Here is a 15,628-nt window from a genome sequence, read left to right on the forward strand (position 1 = left end):
ATAATGAGTGACTTTGATGATTTTGAATATGCCAATTTATCAGAAAGTTTTAGCGATGAAAGTGATAATTTCTTGAGTTGATTTAATTTGGATTTTAATATTTTGAAATTCGAAATGGACCTGTGATCGAATTGTTTAAACTTTGTCCGTGCGGTAGTTTTTTTATTTATAACTTTTACACCAAACCACATTTCCTTATCACCTTCCTTATATGTTCATTTTCTGTCCCAAAAAAATTCGATCAGTTACTACCAGTTTTTCCGAAAAAAAACTCGTGCGATAAGGGGTTGAAAAAAATATTTCTAAACTTTTTATAATTTAATGAGTTGTGTAACTCCGAAGTCAATGAAGGCCTAAGACGAAAATCATTTAAGTATGGAAAATGTCCCCAGAATTACCGTGTGTTTGCCATAAATAAAAGATTCCCTTAGAACCTTGTGGTTTTATCGTTTTCTCTTTCAATAAGAATATAAAATAACAACAACAACAAAACAAAAACTAAAAAAAAAAAAAAAAGAACTCTCATAAAATTGCAAGCTCCTAAAATCGCTCGAAAAAAGCTTTTTTATCAATTTTATTCAGATTAATAACTATTATTAATTTTATTCAGATTAATAATTATTATAAATTTTATTCATAATAATAATTACTATTAATTTTCCTCATGATAATAATTATTATATATAGAGAGAGAGAGTTTTACTTAGTTACAAATATAGTTTTCAATTCTTGAATCTCAATTTGGGATATTGATTATTTCGTTCTTTAAAATGTCATTGTATATTATTATTAATATTTAGTATTAAAATGTTTTAATGATAGAATTGAAGGCCAAGATAGCCTAATTGGCAGGGCACTGGACTCACGTTCGGGAGAACTGGAGTTCGAATCCAGCCGGCCAGAGACTCCCCTTGTAGTATATGGTGGCTGGTGCACGTTAAATCTGTCGAGTCTCGAAGTCCTCCATGTTCCCATAACAAATTATACATCTGTGGGCACTGAATTGGAGATTGATCGTTCTCTGGTTCAAGTCAAAATAACGATTTTTGGATGAACGGACGTATAAATGGATCCATCTTATAAACGGGTGTGGCAGAAGTCGAATTCTTGGCCATAGATGGCGCCACTGTAAAGCAAGAACAATCGCACCCCTTGCCTTAATAGCCTACAACAACAGCACTAGAATTTAATAAATTTGAAAGCTTTGAAATTGAATTGCCGTTTAGACGTATAAGAATAAGCATATTTATGATTAATATTATTACAGACGGTTAATTTTATTCACATTTTTGCAACTATAAAACTATCGACACATATTTCACTAGCTAAAAAATGTCAACTGTATCAAATTTGGGATACATATTTTAGATATATTAATAATAAACGAAAAAAAATAATGTAACAAATTTAATATAAAAAACACTTTCAAAACATAAATGTAAATATTCTTAAATTTAACTTACTAGAAATTCCGAGGATTCAAGCGTAATATAAATAAAAATAATTAATCATTTCGATGTCTAGTATTTTTAGTTTAATTTTTATTAGCAAAAATTAAACATGTTTTTATCTATGGATAATTCAAGTTAAAGTAAGTTAAAATAATTTTACGGCATAAAAATTTTTCAGCTATGTCAAAAATTGGAAACATTGGTTTTAAATAGCAAATATTGCTATAAACAATCTAAAGTACAAATAATCCAAGTTAAAACAAATTAAAAACTTTTGCTTTTGAGCTATTACCTAGTTTTAGTTTCATTAAAATATAACACATTAACTATTAATTACAAATATTGCTCAAAGCAGCTTAAAATACAATTTAAAATAAGTTAATTTAAGTTAAAATAAGTATAAAATTGCTGATTAAAAAGCTTTATGAATTTAGTTAGATAAAAAGTTGGAAACATTAATTTTGGTTGCAAATATTATTAAAGGCAACTTAAAGTACGGATAATGCAAATTAAAATTAATTGAAAATTGTTCATTTCGAAGAATAGTATTTCAGTTATACTAGAAATTGGAAACATCAATTTTTTACTGTTAAATTTTCTTAAAATTTCTCACAAAACTATTTTTATACTTATTGAATGCAACAACAACGCAGATAATTTTTAACAAAAATCTTTCTTTTTAAATTATCCAAAATATTAGAAAATGTGTGTATATATATACTCACAAAAAGATAACACAATTTTAAAACAAGGAATAAAAAATTTTCCGTTGCTAATCTCAACTGTAGCATTTGTATTTTTAGCCACATTTCGCAATCAATTCTAATTAATTAACCGTTTAATTCTTCAACGGAAAAAAGAAATGGTTTTAATAACCTTGAAAGTACACCTTCCGAAAGACTGATAAGAGAGAGGCTACTAGAAAAAGCGCATTTCAATAAGGAACACCTTGAAATACTCAATCCGGATTTTCAAGTCTAATCCTTGGCGCATCACTTTCGCCTTCCGTGCATTTTTATATTTGGAACTTATTTTATCTTTCAACATACCTTCTTGTTGAGGGGACAAATAGGGGAGCATTCCCCAGACATTTATTGGAGAAATGGGAAACTCTTGTGAACTTAGTCGTTACCGACGAATTGAGGTAAGAAGAAATTCTTTTTTAAGCCAATAATTAAGATCAAGGCATTTAGCATAAATGCATTTTGTTTCGTATTTCTTGATTGTTTTTTTTCCCTTAATGATGCATCATTTATGTTTTTTTTTAGGTAATTTTTCTCTTTTTTTTCCTCATTTTGATACTTTTTGTTTTAAATTTTGCTTGTAAATTTCTTTTTTTGTAAATTAGTGTGTAAAATTTTTCTTTAATATTTTGTCATTTTAAATATCCTTACATATAAGTGTTGGATGTTGGATAGAGTTTTTCAAGCTACGAAAATTCGCTGTAAAGCAATAGGCTATATTTTGTAGCGTAAATAATTACAAGTGGTTAAAGAAAAAGACTATGAACCAGAATTTGATTTCACTAAATTAGTACCAATATAAATTTTATTTAAATTTTATAGGACTCAATATGAAAGGAGGATGTATAATATTAATATACAAACTAAATCATATTTTTTAAAAAGAAATCATACATAAGGAATTTAAAAAGGAAAAAGTTAATTACCATATCTTTGAACATATCTTTGAACAAAACAGCAACTAACATATTGAACATTTGGCAGGACATAAAAAGAAGGGGTGAATAATGAACAGAAAAAGAAGGGGTCAGTATCGTTCCCGTAACAGGTGTTCCAAAAACAAGGATGGACGGAAATCCACTTAATTTTAACTCTCTATCTTAAGCATAAAAAAGATAATTAAATAAAATGTTGTATTAAAATATATATTAATTTAAACAAGTTAAATTAAAACTTATATTAAGTTGCGATACAATATTTTATTCCAGACATTTGTATACCAAATTTTAGATTGCTATACAACTTATTTAAAAAAAAAAAAAAGTTTCATTGTCATAATAATGAATCAGTATGTTTTTCATTAACCCAAACGATAAACTTAATTCCATCTCTAAGTGATTTCTATAACAATAATCAAGCTTAAAAAAAGCTTGCATATTGAATTTTTTATTAGTTATTTCATTTTTATTTATTTATTAAAATGTTCAAATAAAAATTTAAATCTTCGGAATGCTTAGCGGATCATTTAAAATGATCTCGCGAAAAATCATATTTAGTGTTAATGTGAACTCATTTATTTTTAAGCTATGACCAAGAATTTTACTGTCATCATGTTTTATTTCTTTAATTAGTCTGATGAAGTTCTGACTGTGATAATTTTACGAAAATAAAAGCCTTATATTTTTTAGAATCTTATAAGGAAAAGAGTTTTCCAATTTTTTGGTGGATGGGACCCATTTTAGAGGTGAATTATCCTCCTTCCCAATTTAAAAAAATTAAAAAAAAAAATTGTTATTCAATTAAAAAAGGAATTCTTTTTCAAATTTATGTTATTAAATTACGTGATAGTTTAATAATTGACAAGCTCTTAATGAAACACAATTTCTTTTTCAGTTCACTGACAATATTAGAATTGTATTCATAAAATATACAATTTGAAGAAAAAAAATCTAAATTAATCAAACTGCTCAATCAATTTAAAAACAGTTAGCAACTAACATATTGAAAACAGACAATTATTTTGGTAGCATGATATTTTCGAAATAGCTTCAATTCTCAAAATCTGACCGTTGTTATATATTTTACAATATTTAACCAACTACTCAATCAAATACCGGCAATCAACTTGCTATTTAGAAAGATCGTGATAAACGATTTCTTTCAAGATTGCTTCACGCAGAAGGAAAAAAAAAATTTAAATCACGATTCTACCAGGTCAAGGTCGAAAATCACTTTGGAATTAGAAGTCGCATGAAGGTCGCTTAAAATCATCAACAAATTTATTTTATTTTTTCGTGATATTTTTAATACTTTTAATTGTTTGAAACATTTTAAATAGTAAGTCATGTTTGGAATGTGCATTATTATTATTCGAATGCACTTTCTTATTCTTATTGCATAGTCGGATAATTCTGATAAAATATTTTGTACTTATGCGCATATCTTTTGTCATTTACATTGCAGAATATGGCACATGACTGTTTTTGTCAATGGATGCTCAGCCATTTTCGGATATGAGAACCAAAAACCATGTTGACTCTAACATGAAGTTGTAATCATAAAAATGTAAAGCGTATTTAGATATGATTTAGCAGTACGTAATACGGATGACTCACTAATGTGTAACTCAGTGGCGTACGCAAGGGGGGGGGTAGTATTTATTGTAACCCATCTTGTACAATTTCTCTTAACAATTAGAGTATTAAAAGCCATTTTTTGGTGAGGGGAAATATTTTTCTATTATTTCCTTAAAATTTAATTTTGTTATTTCAAGGGGAAAAAACGAGCTGCATAAAAAATTTTTAACAAAATTTAAATAAAGCCTTTTTGGGATCCTTTACAATTGCAAAATAACAAGACTATTATAAACAAATTATAACAACTAATGGGCTACGCAGTCTTATATGGTTTGCTTCGAAAACCGAAACTTAGGTACATTGCAAATGCACAAAATTCTAAGAATTCAAAACAATCATTCAAATCCATATATAACAACTTTTTTTAAAAAAAAATTACATCTTTTTAGTAAATACTAAGTCATTAAAATAAATTTGAATTCAAATAAAGACTCATTGACTGAGACTCATTTTTCAATGAATAACTAATAACAATAATAAAACAAATAAATTCATAAAATATAAATTCGTGAAAAAAAGGGTTTTCGTCAAAATACTAAAATAGAGATCTATCGACAAAGACTACTCACTTCTGCCTAGCTTAATAGTATGAGATTGACGCAGCTGAATTGTTATTTCAATTTCCCTTTTTAAAAGCGCTATATGTTGAGCCATCTCAGCTAGATTTGGCATGTGACATTTTTAGCGGCAATCATTGGTCGATTTTCTAGCGTTGCCATTCGGGGAGTTGTAATGAGGCATTTTTTTGTCGCCATGTAAGTGAAATATATATATAGATTACTTTATTGGTACCCAAAAGAAAGAAAAAAATTTATTCATTTTAATTTTAGAGATTAACTTTTACACCAGAAGTTAACTTTCACTGTAATTCAGGAAACAGAATTTGATACAAATACAAAATCAGATAAATATGATAGTTGATGTTGAGGTTGGTTACAATCTGATACTTTCTATGCAAGCTTAGCTTGTTCAACAACTTAATGTAAAAGAAAGCATGGCAATTAGAAAAATAAAAAATGCTTTACGGATGTTGTGATGGAAATCACTGGGACTTCACAAAAATTCTCACCGTTAGAAAAAAAAATTCTGTTATTCGATAAATCTAGATGATAATCCAATTTCCGAATGCGGTACGAATGAAAGTAGAAATCTTTTGCAATGTAAGCAACAACAAAAAAATTGAAAACTATATGACCTATTTCATTTAAATTGCATTCAATATCCCATATTTTAACTCTTTCACTGCTGCGGACAAGATAATTCGTCTCCCAAGAATATTCGCTGTGAGCTTTTGTTGTATCAGTGAGTATTGTTATTGATTGCAATTAATCAACTAAATAAACAGATTATAAAGAAAGTTGCGTTTTATTTCAATTTTAGAGCTGCTAAGGGAAACTCTCAGCGCAGAGACTGAAGCAAATGCCATTGCCACGATGGAAGTGTTAAATATATTTAGAAAATTTTATACCTTGCAAATGGATGACTCTGCAAGTGACGCCATCGTAGGTAAATCGTGACATTCGTCAATTCAGAAGCCAATCAGGTTTAGCACACGTACGTGAAGTCGCTTACAGGTATCCAAATAAATCTGATTTAAATCACATGGTTATGCATAATCACTTCACTTTTAGAGTTGCAAGTGCCCAATGGGATACTTGTACGGAAAGTTGTGTGGGTAGCTCAATCCTGATTAATTACTGAAACGGGAATTTGTTTACGTTACGTTAGCAGTTGTTCTTTTCATTCTATTTCGAGTAAGCCAAGCCTGCCTAGTTTCAATTCTCTTAAGTGACTTCTATATTCTTTCACAAAGATTTCAATTATTTTACTATATATTTCTTACTTAACACAAAGACAGCCATGTATGCATCTAAATTGCTGGGTACACAAACAAAAATATATCATAGTTACAATAAAATACTTAAGCAAATAATAATTCTTAAGCAAAGTAAAAGATGTAGACGAGAAAGAATTATATTTCAACGAATTCGATGTCGATACAGCGCTGTATTTAATTTACTTCACGTTAATTAGCATTCTAACTTATGTGGAGAAACTTAGCTCAAATTTAACACGCCATTTTGTTATATAAACGATTAATTGGTGCTGACTTCCATGGTCACATGTGTGGGTATCCACGGTTCCTTCTTCTTAAAGTGCAAATAGCCAATTCCAAAACATTTTGATCATTATTAAATTTCAAAATTACAAAAAAAAAATTCTTTCTGGATTATTTTTATTGGCGATCGAAACAGGTGATAGATGGCACACAGCGGAACTCTCTAGTTATGGCAACACTTCTCGTGTTTTCATCCTCAGCGTGTGGATAGTCATAGGAGAAGAAAGTACATTGGTTTCGTCTTAATTAAAAAATTTTAAGAATTTTTTGATTAAGATGAAACTAATTTAAGAACAGATTAGTTTCGTCTTTAAGACGAACATATTTTAGGAGCAGACTAAAAAAATTTAATTAAGAAAACTGTATGGAACTCAAAACTGCATTAAAAATAGTTCTTAAAGAAAGTATCGCGGAAATTTTAATAGAAGTGCAAATCAAATTCATTTCCAATAATGTTTATGAAACCATATTTTATTTCAGGATCATCGACATTTTAGGCTGAAGCCCACTCATAAAGCTCTTATCATCTGGCATGTTCTAGCAGTCTGGTACTACTTCAATATAGCCGTCTGTGAATCTACTTCAGTTGTGGACAAATTCCAATTGGTTGATTTGACTCACGTGTTTGATAATACAACTCTTTATTGGGTGACAGAACCATCTCTTGTCCTCAACGTCACATATAATGGAACTCTTCCAGACAAAAACATTTGGTAAGTTTTCACCTTAACTATACGATATATGTTATTTCTTTTTATCTATATTGAGAGCAGTGAAACCTAATGCTAGAATTACATTTTTTAAAGTATATGTAAAGTATGAATTTTAAAAAAATGGCGTTATATCTTGAATAACTTTTCACTTAACAATTGGATTTTACATACTAAGATGATAGCTTTGTTCGAAGGCAAAATGCATAAAAAAATATCGATTACTTCTTATTTTACGAAGATTCCACAGGCGATCACAGACCATCTCTTCCATAAACATATATCCTGGAAATATATATCTATTTTATCCGCATGCTCTGTTTTGGTAGCCAGACGACCTGCACGCGAAGTTGAGCACTTTACGGTAGAACAGTTTAACGGGAACTGATGCACTTATTCCCTACGCAGGCTGATCAAAGTGGTCATCCATCCGCTTTCTTAACGCATCCAGGGATGCTTGTCTTCGGTGTTCTACTGGGAACCGTGTCTTAGCGTTCAGTCCACTTCGGGACAAATTTCACCGATAAATTGAAATTATATGAATTACTATCCTCATGTGGCAACCAGGTGGTTCCGTATTACGAACGAACCGCTTCGCAGTTTTACAGCTACATTGTCCTTCATATTCATGAATTCAACGCTTGCACCGTACTTTCGACAGCATTGCTCTGACTTCTCAGCATTAGTATTTCAGTGTAATAAGATAAGACGGTGGCTGTTCGGTCCACCTGCATGAACTCTCCACTTCGTTTAATAGCACAAAAGCCGGAAACGGTTATGCTACGTCAAACACTTAGTAGTAATTGGAGGGAACATGTTATTTAGCATTAATCACTGCAATTTAGCATGTCAATTGGACTAATTAATGCGATGATTGCCTAATACTGAACCAAAGCTTTTTTTTTTAAAATTTATCCTTGCAATTTGACAAGGAACACATGAATTATTATGATTCAAATTTGAGAAATTTAATTTGATTAAAAAAATATTATTTCACACTTCTATCAGTTAAGGTGATTGTCCTTAATAATCTCAATAATTATAAAATATCGAAAGGTAACTTTTTTTTATTGTAGTAAGCCACACGGGGTCGATTTTCAGACATCTCGGTAAAAACACATTATTTAGTAATACTTTCAACTATGCTAATTACCCCAATAATTACAAAATATCGAAATGAAACTTTTTAAGTAAATCCCTTCATCCGATAAGGAACACGTAGTCGAAATATGAGACTTCTAAATTCGAGGTAAACTAAAGCGTGTTATTTAGCATTATTTTTACTTAGGCTAATTACCCAAAAAATTACGAAAAATCGAAATGAAACTATTTATTCTATTTATCTCATAAAAAACACATGTTCCAAATTTTAGTTTTTCTTATTTCATGGGAAGTGAGAGAATGACTATTGACTTAAGGAGGAATTTGCGTTTTATACTTACAGATATTTTGGTGTTCTTCTTAAAAATATAGCACTGAGTAAGTGACCCATTTTTTCAATCTATGGCTAAATTCAATCCCAGTGATTATAATTTTTTTCTTCTAAAAGGAAGGGAAGAATGTAGTAAGAATTCACTATCTCAACCCTTGAATACGCCATCTGGGAAGAAGACCGGTTCCATGTCTTGACCGTCCCCTTCCCTGTCCTCCTCTTCTCAGTTGTATAGGAATGAACTACGATATTTTTCCTTTTCTTAATATTTTTCGTATTTATTGTCAAAAATTTTTTTTAAATTTCGACGACACTTTCTTTAAGAACTATCTTCAATGTAGTATTTAGTTCCATATAGTTTTCTAATTTAAAAGTTTTAATCCTGTTGAAAATCAAGACAGAAACTAACGCACTTACTTCTCCTACGACTCTCCACGCGCTAAGGTGAAAGTTTGGGAAGTGTTGCCATAGGTAGAGAGTTTTACTCTACGCCACCTGTAGCCCATTTCGATCGCCAATATAGCGTGGAGAATATTTTGTATTCTATGCATGTCAAGATTATTGTTTAGAGAACACTTTGCAAATTATATAAATGCATTCTTTCCAGGTACCAGAAGGATCAAATATATGGTGCCACGCATGGTGGAACCCACATGGACGCTCCCTGTCACTTCGCAAAGGGACGCTGGTGCGTATCTGATATACCTCTGGAGCGACTGGTTGTCCCCGCCGTAGTAGTAGACGTAAGCCAAGAAGTCAATTCTGATTCACATTTAACGAAGGACCTGCTACTGGCATGGGAAGATATTCATGGCCAAATACCTGACAATAGTCTCCTGCTTGTCTATACCGGATGGTCAAAGTATTGGCCAGATCGTCTGAATTACACTGGAACGGAAGAAAAAAATATCTCTGCGCTAAAATTTCCTTCCATTAAGGCAGAAGCAGCGGAATGGTTAGTCGCCAAACGAAAGGTTGTTGGCGTCGGAATAGACACGATGTCGGTAGACATTCCAAATGAAAGACCGTCAACTCATGTTGCTTTGATGACGAACAATATTTATGGGCTTGAAAACGTGAATAATTTGGACCAGTTGCCACCAACCGGTGCAATGGTATACGTCATGCCGATGAAGCTCAAATCGGCAAGTGGTGCTCCATGTCGTTTACTCGCTCAAATTCCAAATGGAATGTTTAACGGTGGAAATTTTAATGGGTTACCAGGAATGAGTATATATCTGATTATTTTCATTGCTACAAGTTACTATTACAGGTTTTCCAATAGATAGTTCTAGTTATGTCTTCAAATTGTGTAAAATAGAACTTCAAGAAACGAAGATTATAAAGACTATCTTAAAAAGCTTCGATTCATATCATTTTTCTCTCTCCACAGTAAAAAGATCATAGAAATACATTGTCACATGAGCTTTGCTGACGGAGGGGCGGACATTTATACATTTTAATCTTATCTTCTTATTTGTTTTGTTAATATTTTTTGTTTTGACATTTTTTTCGGGTTTTCTTAATTAACTTTTTCCGTATTTGGTGCAGAGGTTTCTTGGGTCGATGGGAAAGGTTTTTATAGTCTCTCCTAAAGGTTTTCTCCAACACAAAGTTTGTGAAAAAAATTCTGTACCTCCCAAAAGTGGTCATAAATAGAGGTCGTTACATAGAGGTGGTCTTTCCTGGAGGTTTCACTGTACATACAACATACATTATATGTATACTTTTACGACATACATAAGTATACTTTTTTCCCGATGTAATTGAGTTCTTTACCTTCAAAACATAGGAGGAAGCCAACATCAGGAAAATGATTTCTCCTTTATTTAGACAAAAAAGCAGTCGAAAGTTTGGGCTCTCTAACAATATTTTTTGTGTACTTTGCTATATCATATCACGAGGATATTTTGTAAAAGAGATTGAAAAATTTTCAAACACTAGTATAAAATTTGTTTATCCAAGGAGTTTATCTCCTTCAAAAATAATTGTATGAATATTTATTATTAATTTACTTAATACTTTTTACATCACTTTAAAGAATGCATATTTAAATGATGAAATACAAAATTTTAACAAAATCAACCAAACAGTTTCTTAGTTATTCAATTTAAAAAAGTTTTACATTTAAAATTTGATTTCTCCAGAACTACAAGACGGCTTTGGTTCAAACTTTGTATTTTATCATTTAAAATTGCATACTTTAAAATGATTTTAAAAATTTACAAACCTTACTATTTGAAATTTTTTGGAAAAGTATTAGAAAAAGTAATCATTACAAGTTATTTTTTTAAAGGAAATCTTCAGATAAATGAATTTTATACTTTCTACTGCTATAGCTTTCTATTAATAATGTATTTTCAAAAAACAATTGTTGAATATAACCCTCCAAGAATTGAGCTACTGAGTAAAATTGAACAGAAATTTCCTTGCTACAATTGAACAGAAATGTACTCTCCAATTGAACAACATGGGGAACACAGTATTTTGATGCAGGGAAGCTTTCAGTTGAAAGTTCAGAAAAAGACAATGCTCAGAGGGTTAAACCTAACCTGTTTTTCTAGAAAAACCAATAATTGTGAATTTATACGCAGAAAAATAAACTTTCACAATGATCTATGTTTTAAAGAATTAACTTTATTAGAACATATATTTTTATATACAATAAAAATACTTAAACACAAAATGTAAAAAAAAGAAGCTTATATTTCAAACAACATTTAAAACTAGGACAGAAACAGAAATAAAAATTAAAAAAACTGAAAATTAATAAAAGCATTTAAATAACATAGAGTTTTTAAGTTTGATAATATTAATTTAATAGTAGTATATATAAATAACAATTTATCATTTATATAACAATTAGTTTTGTCATATTTCTCTTTAATTCATGTAGCTATTCTCATAAAAAATCTTTGGCAAAGTTCTTGCTTTACTTTACATATTTATTATTTTTATAAATGTACAATAATTTGTTAAAAATGATCTACTAGAACGGACACATAATCATTTTCTACACGGCTAGAAGTCATGCCATCTCTGCTTTCCAAATTTTGCCACTCTGCAGGCTCACCTGAAAAGAACATTCAACTCAGAATAAGATAAAATAATAACCTGTCTCAGCATGTTAGATGCTGTTTAAATGCTCTGGAAGCACATTAAGAGGAGGAGGTATTTGAGAATTGCTTTTTTTTGGAGAGAGGAGGGGTATAACAGGGGTGATTGTGAGTTCCAGTCAAAATTCCGGAAAATTTCTTGAGATTTAAAAAAAAAAAAAAAAAAAAACAGTTTAAATTGAAAAACATTTAAATAAGGTTTTTTTTCTCCCTTTTCTCAATATTTCTTAGTTTATTTAAAATATATTTAAAATTTTACACATACCTATGATGACCTGGAGAAGTAATTAAAATTTACAAATAATGTCCTTCTTTCTTAAGTTTATGATTATAACAACTATTAACTGATAAAAAATGAATATTAATCATGAATCTAAGCTTATAAAGTATCTCTCTGGTTCTCCCTTACAAACAAATAAAATAAACTGTGTTTTTAAGTTCCACCTTTGAAAATTTGATTTCCAGAAACTTNTTAAGTTCTACCTTTGAAAATTTGATTTCCGGAAACTTCTGTGATCAATGATTTTTTGAAACGTCTGGTCCTTTGATCTTCGGAAGCTTCCGGATCACTGTCAACGAAAAATCCGGAAATCCGCACTTTTTCCGGAGCACAATCAGCCCTGGGTATAAGCAATTGTTAGGTAAGACATTAAGATCCTCTTGTTTTCAAAATTTTTTAAAAAATAAAAATATAAGAAAAAATAACAGGTGTGTGATGCCATGATAGCCATTACCTATTTCCTAGGTTTTAAAAAACAACAGAAGAAAAGCAGGTTATTTCTTACCATTTGCAGTATCACTTGATTTTAGAGCAAAAGACCAACTATCTGGACTTATTGAGGCACAATGGGGCAGCCTTAATTCAATTGGAATATTGAATTTAAGACCGTGTGGACCGCACATCACTAAGGGGCTCAGTAAAGTCTCTCCTGAAAATAAATAAATATATTTGATATTCGAATGAAATAAAATTAGTATTAAATTTTAATATAAAAACTTGCAAATGAACCTACATTTTAATTATCACACAGTAATCATTTTAATTATCATAAAGAGAACGACACGGAGAAAGGTTCTAGAAAAAGCTAAGGCCCACTTCAGGTTGTGATGATACATTACAAAATTTACTATAATGAATTAAAAAAATTTATAGTGCTAAGCAGAAAGACCAAAATTTTTTGATGGGAAACTTATTTGAAGTTCTCTTTGTCTTTAGATTGTTAAAACCACCACCTTTCAGAAGCAAGAAGATGTTTATTTTGAGTACTATTTATTGTTCTTTAAAAAAGTTTGAAGAAGGGGAAAAAATACTCCATTTTTTTCTTATATTTCTTATATCAGTGTAAACGGCTGGGAGTGTTGGGATACATCTTATCGAAACATCTGAACAGAATGAAAAACAACACTTGCATCAGAAGCTTAGCAAAAACATAACTAAAGTATTTAATTTCTTTTCCTAACACAATTCCAACACCTCGAATAGCAAAAAGCTCACTAGCTAGAAACGGTGTCAGCTCTCTGCATATTAGCTCCACACACTAGTTACATTACTAGGAATCTAGCAGAGGCATGTTCTGAAAAGTAGGCAGGGAAGTAAAGTAACAATACAGTGAAGCAGGAACAAGAGAACTCCACAAGTGACCATTGTATTCATAAAACTAAATAAACTGCAAACCGAAACTTGTATTAATATTAACTGCAAAAATTTTATAAAAATGAACAACAAAAATTGTATTAAAAGAAACTGAAAACCATTCATGTCAAACTTTCAAGACATGCACATTACTCAATATTAGAAAGCATAGCAATCTAAGACTCTTCCATTTAGGGACATACGGAAAGTACCAATAGGATAATCTGGAACATAAATAAAACATAAACATTAGTAGAGTGGCGGAGTTGATGTCAATCCAAGAAATGCAACGCCATTTTTTTCTTTTTTATTTACTTTATCACTTACTTTATCACTCTTGCAATTAAAATATTTCAGGTTTTATTTAAACAGATAAATTGTTTTGAGATTTGGACTACCTGCATTATTACTATTTCAACTGTTTATTTCGTCAAAAATTTCTGGATTATTCTGAATATTCTAATTCTATTGACGTCACTAGCCCTTTTAGTCACTATACTTAAAAAACTTTTTTTAATGTCTGAAAATAAGAATGTGTCATGACTTTATACAGAATAACCTATAAACCCTGCTATAATGAAAACATGGTAGTAATGAACAAATGAACATTTCTAATAATTCCGACTGAACTGTTATTTAATGATTGGTATTTCATATGCTTAAGTGAATTATTAAGGCATCGGTAAATTGTTTATAGTAGACTCAAATCCCCATTTTGTAGGCATTTAAATATATATAACAAAATTTTTAGTCAATATAAATACAATAATGTATGAATGATACAATGGAACTATATCCAGGTGGTATAACATATGTGTTTTCAAAAGTAAAAGTATATTCTTCAAAAATATCGAAAACAAAAAAGACAAAAATTAAAGAAATTCCAAAAAAGACAAATTGAAAAATGAACATTTAAAAAAAATTGTAATAGAGAGACAAGCACTTTGTTGTTGGGAGATTATTTTGAGTACTACTTAATGTTCTAATTCAAAAATCTTTTCAAGAGGAAATTGGCTGTAAGGAGACTATGTTGTAGAGAGATTCAATATATCGCATTAATTAAGAATTTATAACATATTATGTACTGTTGCAATCACTTTTTCCAACAATGCTAAAAATATTTTTTTTATATATTTTGGATATAGTGAAGTATAGTGTATAGTGAACTCATTGCTAGGCCCACAAACCGTTCACTATAGCTGGGTTAGAGTAAATATCCTTGATTTCTGTTTACATTTTGAGTCAAAGTTTCATTCTTACAGAACAAAAGCTATAGAGAGGTAACTAAAACTGCATTAAAAAAATACCTTTGTCCTTGTCAAGTGGTGGCAACATATTAGGATCCTGGCACACTTTAAAATATATTTCATGCCTTTCTCCCTCTGATATGGCGCCAGGTGGTATGAGGATTGTGACACCTGTTTCCCTAGATGTCAGGGTGCCTCCTTCATATCCAAACACTCCCTGTGCAGATGCTATAACGCTATGTCCATCCTCTGTATCCTCATATTTTTTCCTGAAAAACATTACCAAATATAGTAGACAATTTAATACAAAAAAAAAAACAGTGATAACAAACATAATTCAAAAATCATTTACACATAAACATGTTGTGTGTTCCGTGAGGACTAAATGACAACACTTAATAGTCAATTTTTACAAAGATATTGAACAAAAATATGCACGTTAGGGGTTACAAAGTAATATTTAAAAAGAAAAAAAAAAAAAACACTTTGAAACTCTGAAAAATCATTATTGAAGTGAATAAAGAAGGGTTTTAAAATTAAATAATTTGAAGATCAAGCTTAACAGAACTAGGAAGAAACTTTTTCTGTCAATTTTAGTTTC

At 30.2% G+C, this 15,628-nt stretch overlaps 2 protein-coding genes across 7 annotated transcripts in view; one reads left to right on the forward strand and one right to left on the reverse strand.

Annotated features, from left to right (window-relative positions):
• The first annotated feature begins 2,368 nt into the window (after nucleotides 1–2,368).
• Nucleotides 2,369–11,650, forward strand: LOC107455205 (isatin hydrolase). Its single transcript, XM_016072703.3, has 3 exons — nucleotides 2,369–2,595; nucleotides 7,370–7,602; nucleotides 9,639–11,650. Exons 1-3 carry the CDS (start codon nucleotides 2,554–2,556, stop codon nucleotides 10,318–10,320), a joined length of 957 nt encoding a protein of 318 aa, XP_015928189.1. The 5' UTR covers nucleotides 2,369–2,553; the 3' UTR covers nucleotides 10,321–11,650.
• LOC107455203 (tight junction protein ZO-1) overlaps nucleotides 11,649–15,628 on the reverse strand; it is a 327,629-nt gene continuing 323,649 nt past the window's right edge. For all 6 annotated transcript variants that reach the window (XM_071177703.1, XM_071177697.1, XM_071177706.1 and 3 more), the window contains 3 exons: nucleotides 15,088–15,296; nucleotides 12,933–13,076; nucleotides 11,649–12,104 (listed from right to left, as the gene is read on the reverse strand). In XM_071177703.1, coding sequence (XP_071033804.1) covers nucleotides 12,007–12,104; nucleotides 12,933–13,076; nucleotides 15,088–15,296 — 451 coding nt within the window. In that variant the 3' untranslated portion in view covers nucleotides 11,649–12,006. The remainder of the gene's footprint in view (nucleotides 12,105–12,932; nucleotides 13,077–15,087; nucleotides 15,297–15,628) is intronic.

Source organism: Parasteatoda tepidariorum, chromosome 1, assembly GCF_043381705.1.
Source record: "Parasteatoda tepidariorum isolate YZ-2023 chromosome 1, CAS_Ptep_4.0, whole genome shotgun sequence".
Taxonomy (NCBI): Eukaryota; Metazoa; Arthropoda; class Arachnida; order Araneae; family Theridiidae; genus Parasteatoda; species Parasteatoda tepidariorum.